The 13457-nt window shown below is 51.9% G+C and overlaps 1 protein-coding gene across 1 annotated transcript in view; it reads left to right on the forward strand.

Moving 5' to 3' along the window:
* Window positions 1–246: 246 nt before the first annotated feature.
* The window catches only part of efnb3b (ephrin-B3b), a 41570-nt gene continuing 28359 nt past the window's right edge, over window positions 247–13457 (forward strand). Inside the window, exon 1 of the mRNA XM_023790451.2 lies at window positions 247–1697. Coding sequence (XP_023646219.1) covers window positions 1549–1697 — 149 coding nt within the window. The 5' untranslated portion in view covers window positions 247–1548. The remainder of the gene's footprint in view (window positions 1698–13457) is intronic.

The raw sequence follows: 13457 nt of genomic DNA on the forward strand, positions 1-13457 counted from the left end.
GCATAAAAGGTAATATGATTTTTGGCGCTTAAAAATCGCTAGATGCAAGACATTCTTCTACAATACGACACTTTTTGGGGGGGAGGGGGTTGAATTCACGCAAAGACCACCAGGGGCGCTAGAGCGCCGTGACTGACAGAGCGGAGGACCAGCGGAGCGCAGCGTATGAGCGCTTCAGACCGAGCGGGGAAAGTGGCTGCGTGTTTGGAAAAAAAAGAGAGGAAAAAAAACCCGCCCCCCAAGCTTTCCTGTGCGTTTCGTTTCGGCTTTCTGAAACACACTCCTCTCTCGCTTGTATTTGTGCAACTACAACGGGGATAGGAGGAGATGTAGATGGAGGGAGGGAGAGAAGCCGCTCCACACCGCCCCTATATTAAAGAAATTCATTTTAAAAATCCGCTCCGTGCAAGGTTAGCGAGCCTGTCAACCGGAAGATCAGATTTTTTATATATTCAAGCACATACACCTCCCCCTTAACCCCCTCCCTCAAACAAGTAGTCGGTCTGTCAATGCATTGCGAGCGCTAGTCAAATCAAACGAGTGGCGTTTCGGAGCCGGGGAGGCAAACGCAGCACCATCAGGATTCAATGATTGTATTACAGACCGTGTGCGTAGGAATAGCGATCATTGAGAAATAGCCCTTCGATTTTGTCTGATTTTTATTCATCTTAAATAATATTGCTCAATTGTAACGAATGTCATCTACCACTACGAGTTTTCTTCATGCATTAATTTAAAAAGGTTTTAAATATGAGTATTGGTGTTAATTTGCGCATGGACGTTATTTTTATTCCGATCTGAGCTGAAGGAAGGTGCTGCAGGATTGAGTGCGTTCACTCGTACTATAAGGGATTACAAGTTGAATTCCATGGAGACGGGACTATAAAGAAACAGTGTCCAAGACCAAGAGCGTTTTTCTTTCAAGAATGGAAATTGTGAAATAAAAGAACTTGACACGTTGGACATCCGTCCATTTTGTTCCCGAGTTCCGAATTTTTTTTACCATCCCTTTCGGAGAAAACAACTGGAATGAAAGAGAGGGGGACAGAAGGAATGGGAGAGAAATCAAACAAAACCCGTACAGAGAGCAAGGTACAGCAGTTAGGACAAATATCAACACACCGCCCGAATCGCTTTATAAATCATTAAACCCGAACTGAAATAAGCTCCTCCACGAGGATTTCTTTGTTAAAAGGGGGGTTTCGTCCGAGCAAGCAAACCACGTTCTCTGAAAGAAAACGGGACTAAAGACATAATTAGAAAAACATGGATTCGTCATAGCCCTGCAAAACTGTACGCTACTTCTGAACCTAGGAAAAGGTTTATTGATGCGGACATGCTCTTCCCACGGGGATCGGAGGCACTGAAGAACTTTTAGCAGTTTTATCGTGTATTTTGTTTTTATTATTATTTTTTTTCTTATTGGACATCCATGCGGTTGCTCCAGTCAAGCTTTCTCGTAAAGTACTGAGGGATATTCCTGTAGCCCATCGGGGGATTTTTTTTAATCTTCAACGCCCCCGTATATTTTTAAGAACATCCCTTCCGATGAGGGGTAAAAGACACAGCTTGGGGGTTACAATGGCGTGTCGGAACAGTGGTTTTGGGCTAGGAATTTTTGCAGTATTCATGGTGGATTTACTGGGGATCTCCGCCACTAATATGGAGCCGATATACTGGAATTCCTTGAACAAAAGGTAAGAGTTTCGAGCAAAGCGGTTTCGTGTTTCTTATTATAGCATAATATATGCACAATGATATATTTGTTTCTATGTGAGTAATACCTCCCGATCTGTAATATGCCGAAGTTCAATACAATCTTCTCGCATTGTGAGTTTGCGGTACACCGCGGTAATAAAGGTCCCGGCGCCGAGTCTTCGCACCACCGACCAGCCCTTGGGATCAGAAGTTGGCATTGTGGCAGCGTGCCATGCAACCCGGTGAAATCCGCTGTTTCCAGACTGAGCACGTCTCTGTCCGTGGCACCTCGGCGCCTGTACTGAGATTTCTGATGCTGGTGCTGCTTTAGTCGAAGACTGTCTCTCCGGCAGAGATTTCCTTTGCGTCAGGTGGTTTATTTTGCGATCAAATTCACAACCCTGATAGATGGTCATGTCTTGTAGATGCTTAGAGGTGGACTTCTCGGTACAGTGATACAAATTAGGTTGGACGATGGTTTGTACCTTTGAAAATGCAAGGTCATTTAATCAATTATGAATTATCCCAGACTGTCTTTTGCTATATTATTATTATTATTATTATTATTATGTCAACATATATACTTGCACGAACCGTACCGGATTGGGTTATTGAGCAAAGTTTTTGAATTGCATTCGAAATATCACATGGGCTTCTGCAGAATGTGCCATGATTTATGGGCACGTTTTGAGATGTATTTGCCGGGTTATTTATTTGAGTGCTTTTTCCAGGCTTAAAAACACAACAACGTTGTCCTTGCCTCAATTGATTAGTAGGTGCGAGTTTAATGTGCTTTTCCTGGAGCTGACACCGTGGGAGGGCAGCCTGTTGGTGAAGTGAAATTATGGCATCTTTTGTCGTGGAAGCGAGGGCAGGAGCCGTGAAGAAATCTGTGCTTGGAAGTTATGTGCCTGCGATATTTCCTTCGCCTCGATGCTGGATTTTAAAATCACTGCAAGAACTTGAGGTGGTATAGGCCTATAATTGATGACGATTATTATTATTATTATTATTATTAATTTATTTATTTAAACAAACATTTGATTTTTTTCGCCTGTAGGGTGCTTGTAATGTGGTTTAAGAACAAAAATATGAGCATTCATTTCCACCAGTGAGTCAGTGTTGGACAGGGACGTGTTGAATCACTTCAGTAGGGGTCAAAGATGCGTGGGTATTCGTCCCAGATTTCGACAGGGTCTTAGAAACCGCACCTTGTTGTAGCTCCTGTAACAGAATTTTATTCACATTTTACTTGTGATCTGTGTGGTAAATATAAACGAATTTCACAAAAAGTGCGGGTGGCGATTGCAGACGAGCTTCAACACTTCGGCAAACGCTTGTTGTCCGTAAATAGTTTCCAGCTTTTGCTCTTGTTAAAACTAACAGTCCCGTACTATTCGATGTGACCCAAGCTTTATGTAGAGATTAAATTAAATGCCCGTTTTCAAGGAAATTTACCAACACGGACTCTGCCAAGAATTCCCCTTTTTAATATTCATTATTGTGGACGAGCGCCTTTCAGATGCGGCAAATTAAAAGCATAAATCCTGACATGTGTCCAATTTAACAGTTAATTACATTGCTTAAATCGCGGGAAGGGGCACTGAGATAAAAGCGTCTGATGGGACGCGGCCGAGAAGGAGCCCCGATGGTTGTAAAACAGGGATCCTGGGGCAGTGAAACGCTTTATGCTCAGTTTTTATCCCTTATTGTGAATATTATCTTTCCAAATAGAAGATAATCCTTATAATTAATAAAATATTGTCATACAACCTTTTCGCATAAGTGAACACTCGACTCTTCATTAACACCGTATCGATCGGTGCACTATAAATGGGTTTTATGCTTTTTGTTTTTAGATTTCCAATTTTTTTGTAAATATAGCTAAACCTAGGGAGTTTATTGTACCGAGAGTACTGTAGGTTATTTACGCTGGTCAGCTCCTTTTAATGTTAGATTGCCGTGGTATTTAACCTAAATCGGGTTAATACACCGGTACCTGCCCAGGAAATTTAGAAGATGATTTTTGTAGGTTTACAAACCTCAGAAAACAACCCCAAGCTGCCCCCTGAGTCGAAAACGCCTTACTCTCTTTAAGTTGTAATTTTATTATGACCCCCGCCACAGGTTAAAGTTTTAAAATGTGACTTTAGGGCTCAGGCCTACTGTTTCTTAATTAATTTCTTTTCGTAGCTACCAGTCAACATTTAATGTCTTACCTCCGAAAAAGAGCTTTGACTCTTGGCTGTTTCGTCTGGAGGCGCGCAGGAGAGCCGGCCGGGTCCCGGCGCCGCTTTCGGGCGCCGCAGCTTTACGCCCCACCGAGCGGCTGCCCTTCCTAACCGCTCGGGGTTAGTTGTACTACAGCTCTTCTCCCTCAAACACACATTAAAAATTAAACCCCCTCCGGCATTTCAATAATTAATTAATCGTCAGCTAATTGGCTCTGGATAAAAGACTGGTTAACTAGGCTAAGCGTTTCAAGTACAAATAAAAGGAAATTTAATTCAGACACCCTAAGTTTTCAAAAGGGTACTTGGGATGTCAGTGGGAGGGAAGTTAATGGGTCAGATTTGTGTTTGATTCCAGACTGAGCTCATTTATTATTTTTTTTTAATTTGTAGGCTGTGTTTACTGCAAACCACAGACTGGTTTATTTACAAATGACACATTTCACATGCAGGTAAGCTTGCATATATACAGTGTATATATATATATATATATATATATATATATATATATATTTTTTGTATTCCTGTAAAGTGAACCCTGGATCTCCAAGGCTTTTCGTCTGGGGCCAGAGAGACCAACTGCACCGCCTTTTGTCTCGGGACGTGGTTTGTAAGAGAGGCTGCAGTTGTGTGAGCACAGGTGCCTTTTCGGAAAGAACGCGTGCTGAGAAATTCATTTGCGCCTACCCCCCCCCCCCCCCCCCCAATAGCTTTTAGTGGAATGTCAGAGCGCGAAGGGGGCTGACCTGGAATGGATGGAGAGGGGTGGAGTCCATTTGAGTAGCTGAGGACACGGGACCTCGCAGCGGGCTGCGGTGGGGCTGCGGTGAGGCTGCGGTGGGGCTGCGGTGGGGCTGTGGATCATGGCATCGGGACAGGGTGACCAGCAGACGGGCAGGTGCTGTGGGACCTGTGTGCACGCCGGCCAGTCCCAAAAACCTCCGGAAGATTAATGGGCATCGTAATCTTCTCATTTCCCGGATGACTGTGTAACTAAAGCCGCTGGCCACTTCCCCGAGGCTGACGGGCTTGGCAGCATGTGTGACCCCCCCCCGGTCCAGCGAGTAACTGTTAGCAGACAGACAGAGAGACAGACAGGTTGGGGGGCAGATCGCTGGGGGTGCACTCCAGGTTATAGCAGTAGCTCTTGCCTTGGGCCAGCCCCCCCTCACTTTAGTACTTTCTCCCTCCTGGCAGCTTGGTACTGGGCTTGACTCCCCCATACCCCCCCCCCACACCCCCTTGTAGCCAGTACCAGTAGCTCACCTGGAGGTGCTGCCTTATGCAACGCCAGTGATCAGTGCTCTGAGATCAGGGATAGAGTGACTCAGGAAGTACGCCCCCCCAAAACATGGTGCCAGGTGTGGCCCAGAGCCCGTCTCTCTCCACTGGGGGGTGTTTGGTCGAGTACGATGTGAGGACCAGTGTCATTACTACGTCGATCAGACCGTGGCGGAGGAGGGAGACTGGAAAGTCTGAGTAATGTGTAGCTGGTTGGTTTTGAGATGAACGTAATTAAGCAATGTGCAGGACGAGGGAGAAAGAGAGAGGGTTCCGCTGTTGGTGGGCATGTGGCAGAGCTGCCCCCCCCCCCGGTATTGTAAACATGCTTCAGAGTGCGGCCCAGCGGCTGAGCTCTGCCTCTGTGTAGACTCCATGCTTCATGGGCAGGTCGCCCAGCTGACGCACCTTATTGGTCCTTCCAGATCCGGGCGCCATTTGTACAGCTCGCCTGGGCCCATCTTGAGCTCGTTATGAAACGTTTGGCCCGCAGGCACCGTTCTTCCCATTAACGGGGCTGCCAGATGGCAGCGGCGTGTCGCTGTGGCAATCTGACCTTGTGGGGGGGGGGGGCATTGTTATGAAGAGACAAGCCGGATCGGACCCAAAGCGTGGGCTGGGGGTAGGACAGCAATGGCTCACAGAGGCCACTCTGCCACCTTCCCTGAATGCTGTGGAATCCCTCCCTCACCAACTTTGATTCATTAATGTGTTTGGGGCGGTCCTGTTCCTCACCCTGCCCTGTTCCTCGCCATATCCGACTTCTTGCCCTGTCCCACCTCGCTCTTCACCTTGCCATGCTCCCAGCTCCTTGCCCCATCCCACTACTTGCCCTGTCCTGCTCTTCGCCCCAAAGCCCCATCCCGCCCCTCGGCCCATCCTGTTCCTCATTCCATGCTCCATCCTGCTCCTCGCCCCTCCCCTCACTCCGTCCTGTTCCTCATCCCACGCCCCATTGCGCTCCTCGCCCCATCCTGCTCCTCGCCCCTCCCCTCACCCCGTCCTGTTCCTCATTCCTCACCCCATCCCGCTCCTTTCCCCTCCCCTCACCCCGTCCTGTTCCTCATCCCACGCCCCATCCCGCTCCTCGGCTCTCTCCTCACCCCATCCCGCTCCTTTCCCCACCCCTCACCCCGTCCTGTTCCTCATCCCACGCCCCATCCCGCTCCTCGGCTCTCTCCTCACCCCATCCCGCTCCTTTCCCCTCCCCTCACCCCGTCCTGTTCCTCATCCCACGCCCAATCCCGCTCCTCGGCCCTCTCCTCACCCTGTCCTGCTCTTCATCCTGCGCCCCATCCTACACTCATGTTCATGGCTGTTTCGGGGCGGCTGTGTCACATCGGCCATCATCCCTTCTCAGGAAAATTCTTCCTCTAGAAGAGGAGGAAGTCCTGCTTTGGCGCTGGACCAGCTTCAGCATGGGGGTGTTACGTTTCTCAGGAGGACCCCTCCCCCCCACAACTCTCTTTCTCCCATGCTTCTTTTCTACACTCACTGTCCAGACCTGCAGAATGCATGACCCCCCCCCCCCCCTCCAAGTTCCTGTCTCCCTCACATTACTCTCTCAGGCTGTCTTACATTTGTTTAAATGGATTTCTCCTCTTGGTGGGCGGTCCGCTAGTCCTGAACCCCCTGGCAGCCCCCCCCCATTCCCCCGGTGAATGATTTCAGGATGCTTAAATGTAATGAGGGCCGAGTCGCGTTGCCAAGGCAATAACGTTTTCCCCAGGCTTGGCTCCCCGCCAGCGCAGAATAAAAAGTCCTCGATACCTCCCCCTTTTGCCGTGTTCGCCCCTTCCCTTCTCCACTCCCCCTCTCTCCCTCCCTCTGTCTGCATTGGACTCCAGCTGTAGCACAGGTCTGCGGCCGCCGCAGAGTGAGCAGATGGTGGCTTTTCTGTAGTCGAGTTAAAAGAAAAGGGAGGGGGGCAGCAGAGGGACAATGGGCCTCCGGCTCCGCCGACCCGCTCCACTCAGACGACTGCGTTTGCTCCATTTATGTGTAGAAGGATGTGTGGATACCACCCCCCCCCCAGCTAGGGTTCTGTAGTGCAGAACATGCGAGCATCAGGCCGCTTTTGCCTGGAATGTCAGTGGCTCAGAAGCCTCCAGCTCTCTGGGGAGTCTACAGACCCCCCAGTCAGCCATGGGGAGTGGGCACCGACAATCTCCCAGCATCGCCTGCCCCGTGGCCCTCCTGCCTTACGCGCTACCTCTCGCAGGCCAGCTGCGGTGGAGCCCCCCCAGCTACACATGCCGCATCTCGAGGGGACGACCCAACCGGCACCAGCGTCTTCCAGATCCGAGTCGGGAAGCAGCTGCCGGGACCGAGCAGGAGGGAAATCCAGGGAAACCGGCGGGACGTCGAACTGGTCCGGAAGGCTGATCTGTAACCGTGTAAACTGCGGGTGGCGTGTGACTGCCAGTCGTGCCGGTTCGAACCCTGCAGACGCACTGAGGGCAACAGGGTCCCTGCGTGTGAGTGACTAACAGCTAATACACTGCTGCGTTTGGTTAGTAATTTAGCTTCATGAGTTAATGGGTAACTCTGTTAGTCAGGATTATAGTGAGTGAAAGGTGAGTACCTGGTTAGTTTCTAGCACACATATATGACGATTCAGGTTTCTGAGTTACCCCTAACAGAGACATACCTTAGTTTAGGTTACTAGGTTATTTTGTAATGCTTGCAGGAGGTGGCGGATTGCATGTGTGTGGGCTGCGCCTGTGGTCCCCCACCCCCCTACAAAAAAACCCCCAAAAACATCAAGAAAACAGGAGCATCTTTCCCCTGTGACGGCGTAAAGGGGACCAGCAGGGGGAAAAAAACCAGCAAATCGGCTGTAGCACTTGACCCTGTCTTGGGATGGGGATTGGGGGTTGCGAAGAGGGGCAGATAATCCCCCTGCGGTCACGACACCGCCAGCCCCCTCAAGTGGCTCTCCCACGCGGCGTGCTCTGCTATCAATCAACCACCAAATCTGTGTTTGAGGGGATTAAATCCCCCCGCCCCCTTATGTAATGTGGCAGCTTCACTGACCAGAGCGCCTACCTCCTGAGAGCGATCTCGGCTCCGCCCCCCAACCCCCGCATTGCATCACGGCACGCTCGCCGACTCCTCCGTCACGCATGTAAGCAGCCAGGTGACCACCCCAGCGGCTTGGGGTCTGTGATTCCCTCTGTGCTGCTTCATTACTGAAAACCCCGAGGACAATTAAGCCCTCCAGACCCAGGGGGCGCTGTGCTTCACACGCCAGCATTTGTTTTGGAGCAGATGAAGTGGGCTTCTCATTCGGCGAGTGAGTGTTTTAAAAAGTGATGGCGCCGCTGGCTGTATGACGAGCTGGGGCCTCGGCGGGCGAGCCTGAAGCGGCACAGCTCCTCATGTGACGGGCAGCGGAGATGGGAGCAGCCAAGGGGCACCCCTGGGACTAGAGAGGCAGCATGCAAAACAGCCATTTAAGTGAATGAACCACCCACTGCTTCTGAACACACTTCCATAACACACACACACACACACACACACACAGAAGGCTTAACTAATCACCGTGATGAGGAGGGCTTCCACACCGAACTCGCCATCAAAACATCCAGTCCTTCCAGGCTATTTCCGAGTAAGAATCAGCTTTCCGGAATGTTCCCATAAGTGAAGTTCTCGTGCTGTAGATCATGTCAGATACGATGGTGTGGACACATCAGCAGCTGCATGGCTGTGCCCTCCGACCAGTGTTTGCCATCCCTGCTCTTTGTCTCGCACTTTGTCTGTCTCACACCCTCTCTCACTCTTTGTCTCTTTCACCCTTTATGTCTCACACCCTCTCTTCACTCTACCTCACACCCTCTCACTCTTTCTCTCTCTCCCCAATCTCCTACCCACACACAATGAGAGAGAAAGGCGAGAGAAAGTATTTTAAGCCAGGACACGTGTGCAGTGGGGGTATCTTAGAGAGTGAGCCAAAGGTCTGGGTCGCCGTGGCAACCTGGGGATGCCAAGAGCCCTGCTCCCCTATTAGATTGCCAGAGTATTGGCAGGGCGGGGGCCAGTTCATTTTTCAGAAGGGGAGCATTCCTTCAAGCCAGATACACCGCTGTTCCCCAATGTCGGCTGTGGAGGGATAATCCATTCGTCGTCATTAACTGCCTCACAATGTCGTGCTGCGCTGCCCTCTGTCTCTCTGCGCCTCGCACTCCCCAGCCAGCAGGGGGGGCACCTCGGCTCTGCTGGACGACTGGTCTGCGTCCCTCAGCCTCCTCTCTGTAATCCCAAAACTGGGCTCAGGACCCACATCAATCTCGGGGGCAGGTGGGGGTTCCCCTACTGAGTTCTTGTTCCTGTTGGTTTCTTATCTCCCGCCCACTCTCACATCATTCGAGGACCATTCCTTAGCCCATGGTCACAGTCTTTCACCCCCCATCCCTGTTGCCATCGCCCTCCCCTCTTTCTCTGCCCGCCTTTTCAAGCTGAGGATTTCCCTTTACTTTCCATGTCCTCCCCAACATGGTTGCCACACAGTGCTTGCAAAATGATGCATAATATAATTAGCAGCAAGATTGATAAATTCAGAAGCACTCACATATGTGCCCCCCCCCCCCCTTCCCTCTCTCTCTATCCTCTGCCCCAACCCCACCCCCCGTTTTCGATTCGGATGCGGGTCTTTTAGTAGAGCGGCCTTGTGGGTAATGGTGTGGAGGAAACTCCGGGCCAGGCTGCTTAAATGCCACGGCTCGCGAGTGGAGGTCCATGTAAATCAGGCCGGGGATGCAGTGACTGCTCTGCAGGGCTGGGGGGGGGGGGAGCTGAATGACAGCAAGCTGAGGGTACTGCCTGGGGGGCTTGTGTGTGTGTGCGTGTGTCTATATCAGTGTGTATCTGTGTGTATCAATATGATTGTACCTGCGTGTATCAGTATCTGTGTGTGTGTGTGTGTGTTGGTGTGTGTGCGGAGCCCTGGCAGGCTGTCTCTCACTCCCTGGCAGCCCGCGGAGCTCTCTGGCATGAGGGGAAGTCCCACAGAGACGGGAGGATTACACAGAATTACACGCCACGCGGCGCGCGCACACACACACACACACACACACACACACAAGGCTGAGCATACACACGTGCATTGGCCCGGTGCCAGGGGGACACGCTGTCTGAGATCCTGTGCAAGCAAACGGCCGATTTCACGGGAGGAGGCTGTCAGACTGGCTGATCTAGCAGCGGCCGCGTGCTGCCCGCGCCTGTGCGTCTGCCCGCGCCTGTGCTCATGCAAATGGGTCCTGTTTTGGTCCTTTTTCAGTCCTATTCCGGTCCCTTTCGGTTGAGCTCTCCAGGTCCCCTCTGGCTCTGTTGCATTCCCCTTGCTGTCCCCGTCCTAGTCGCTGCCGAGGCATGTGATGTAGGCCAACTCCACGCCGTCTCGTATCTGCACGTGTGAGCAGACGGGCTGCACATGGAGATCCTGCAGCTCCTCCCACTGACAGCCCCTGCGTCTCCCTCTCCATCCCCAACGCTTCTCACTTAACGAGCGTCCTCGTTAATGCCACGGCCGCTAGCTGCCCCTCTTTCCCTGTCCCCCACCCGTGCCTGGAAAGAGAGGTGGACAGCAGGAAGAGGGGGCGAGTGAAGAACTCTATGCCGGGAGGTGGGTGAGGAGCAGGAGGTGCGGAAATCCAGAGAAACAGGAGGGGGGTGAGAGCAGAGGACGTGTTATGGGGGGGGGGGGGGGCGTGCGGATGACTGGCCCGGATGTGAGGGCAGCATGTACCATGCAACGGTACGGGGGACAGCGCTCTCACGTGTTACGTCGCTGCGAGATTTACAGCTCTGAAATTAGAGATGCTCGCAGTTCAGTGTGGTGGTGGGGTAGCGCCAAAAAAGATATGAAAATTAGTTATGCCTGAATTAATGTGGTAATTAAAGAACCAGTCCTAATTAAGTGTAGAGTGATATTAGCAGGTTTTTCAGGGCCAGATCAGAGGAGGGCAGACTGTCAAAGGTCACAAAATGCAGTCTTCCAGTCAGGACTCCCTCATTCCCCTGTCTTTGCCGCGGTTGCTGGCTCGTACCTCCAGGGCCCACAATCCTCGCTTTGTTCAAACTTTGCATATATTTTCATCTTACTGATAAATCTTTTTTTTTCTTCAACACATGCTTGGTTTGTTTCACTTTGTTTATAACTCGTTTAAGTGTTGTTATGGCACACCAGCTAAATGTGAGGACGTGTGTTTATACAGGTTTTCCTATCTTTAGGACTACTTGGAGGAAAAGACTCCCTTTTTCCCACCATTTACTTAAAAATAAAACAGATGTGGCAGACTGTTAGTTATCAGTCTGTTTTTGATTTTCGGTGGTCTTTGGTTAGGAATCATTAAAATGACTCAATGGAAAAAAACAAGTGTGTGTGCATGAGAGAATAGATCTGCAACTGTGTGCGCATGCTGTGCATATGAGAGTAAAGATCTGCTAATATATAAATCTGCGTGTGTGTGTGTCTCCATACTGTGAGCATGACAGTAGATCTGCATGTGGGTGTGCATACTCTGTGCATCAGAGTATAGATCTGCATGCTCTGTGCATGAGTATAGATCTGCACGTGTGTACATGCTGTGCACATGAAAGTATAGATCTGCATGAAAGTGTGTATATGCTGTGTGTGTGTGTGTGTGTGTGTGTGTGTGTGTGTGTGCACACTCCTGCCCGCCTGCATCCAGAAGCAGCGTGTTCCCTGGCAGCTCCCCCCGTCGCTGACAGTTTACTAACAAATCTGAGGTACCAGAAGTCGCATCTCATGGCCTCAGAGCCCATCCTCTGTCAGGCCAGAAAGCCCCGGAAGCCAGACGGGACGGAGGGTCCATTTAGCACAACGCGTTGCGGGTTCCTGACTCACATCCGGCCCCAGTTTTTATAGCCAGCTGGCAACAGTGGCAGTAAGAGCTCGGTACTGCCCAGCCGCTCTCTCTCTCTGCCTGCCCTCCGCGCCACCCAGCCGCTCTCTCACTGCCTGCCCTCCGCGCCACCCAGCCGCTCTCTCTCTGCCTGCCCTCCGCGCCACCCAGCCGCTCTCTCTCTCTCTGCCTGCCCTCCGCGCCACCCAGCCGCTCTCTCGCTGCCTGCCCTCCGCGCCACCCAGCCGCTCTCTCGCTGCCTGCCCTCCGCGCCACCCAGCCGCTCTCTCTCACTGCCTGCCCTCCGCGCCACCCAGCCGCTCTCTCTCGCTGCCTGCCCTCCGCGCCACCCAGCCGCTCTCTCGCTGCCTGCCCTCCGCGCCACCCAGCCGCTCTCTCTCTCTCTGCCTGCCCTCCGCACCGCTCAGCCGCTCTCTCTCTCTGCCTGCCCTCCACACCGCTCAGCCGCTCTCTCTCGCTGCCTGCCCTCCGCGCCACCCAGCCGCTCTCTCTCTCTGCCTGCCCTCCGCGCCTCCCAGCCGCTCTCTCGCTGCCTGCCCTCCGCGCCACCCAGCCACTCTCTCTCTCTGCCTGCCCTCCGCGCCACCCAGCCGCTCTCTCGCTGCCTGCCCTCCGCGCCACCTTAGCCACTCGCTCATTTCTTTGACTGTGCCCCATCATTTATATCCTCATAAAATGCTTTCATCTGGTTAAAAATGTGATGCATTAACTGTTTACACAGGTGGGCATTTTTAAGGGCGCCCGTGTTAACACGACGGCTCCAGCACCTTGGCGGCTGCGTCATCCCCATGGCCGCGTTGCCAGGTACTGCCGCGATTAGAGCAGCAGGGAGAGCGACCGGGACCGTGACTATAAAAGGAAGGAAATGAAGCTGGTGGCAAAGCGTGCCTCCAGCTGGCTCGGAGCTCACAGCCCCGGCTGCAAATTAGCAATTACGAAAAACGGATCCTCGCAGGTCAGCAGCCTCTCCACTATCTGATTATTCAGCTGAAATTTCGGTAAAAATGTCTCAGGGTAGCTGCAGCTGTGAGGCCGCACTCATCGGTAACGTGTGCTGTCAGGTTGAGCCTGTGGCGATTTTCAATTGCTCTGTTCCCATCTTAACCAGCCTGCTGTGTGGTTCAAGTGCCACCAAAGGCGTGGCCTGGTATGACCAGATGCTTTTTTAGTGGACTTATGCAGTATGACTGGTTGACTGACAGGAAGTTGGACCAATCAAAAGCTTGATAGTGATTTTGTCTGAGAATGACCTTTATGGTGAAGGTCACCACGCCGACCGAGCTCAGCTAATGGAGCAGCATAGAGATGAACCTTCCTGGCGCCAGTCCCAGCATCGGCACTGCTGTTGTACCATTGAGAA

This window comes from Paramormyrops kingsleyae, chromosome 10, assembly GCF_048594095.1.
Source record: "Paramormyrops kingsleyae isolate MSU_618 chromosome 10, PKINGS_0.4, whole genome shotgun sequence".
Lineage (NCBI taxonomy): Eukaryota > Metazoa > Chordata > Actinopteri > Osteoglossiformes > Mormyridae > Paramormyrops > Paramormyrops kingsleyae.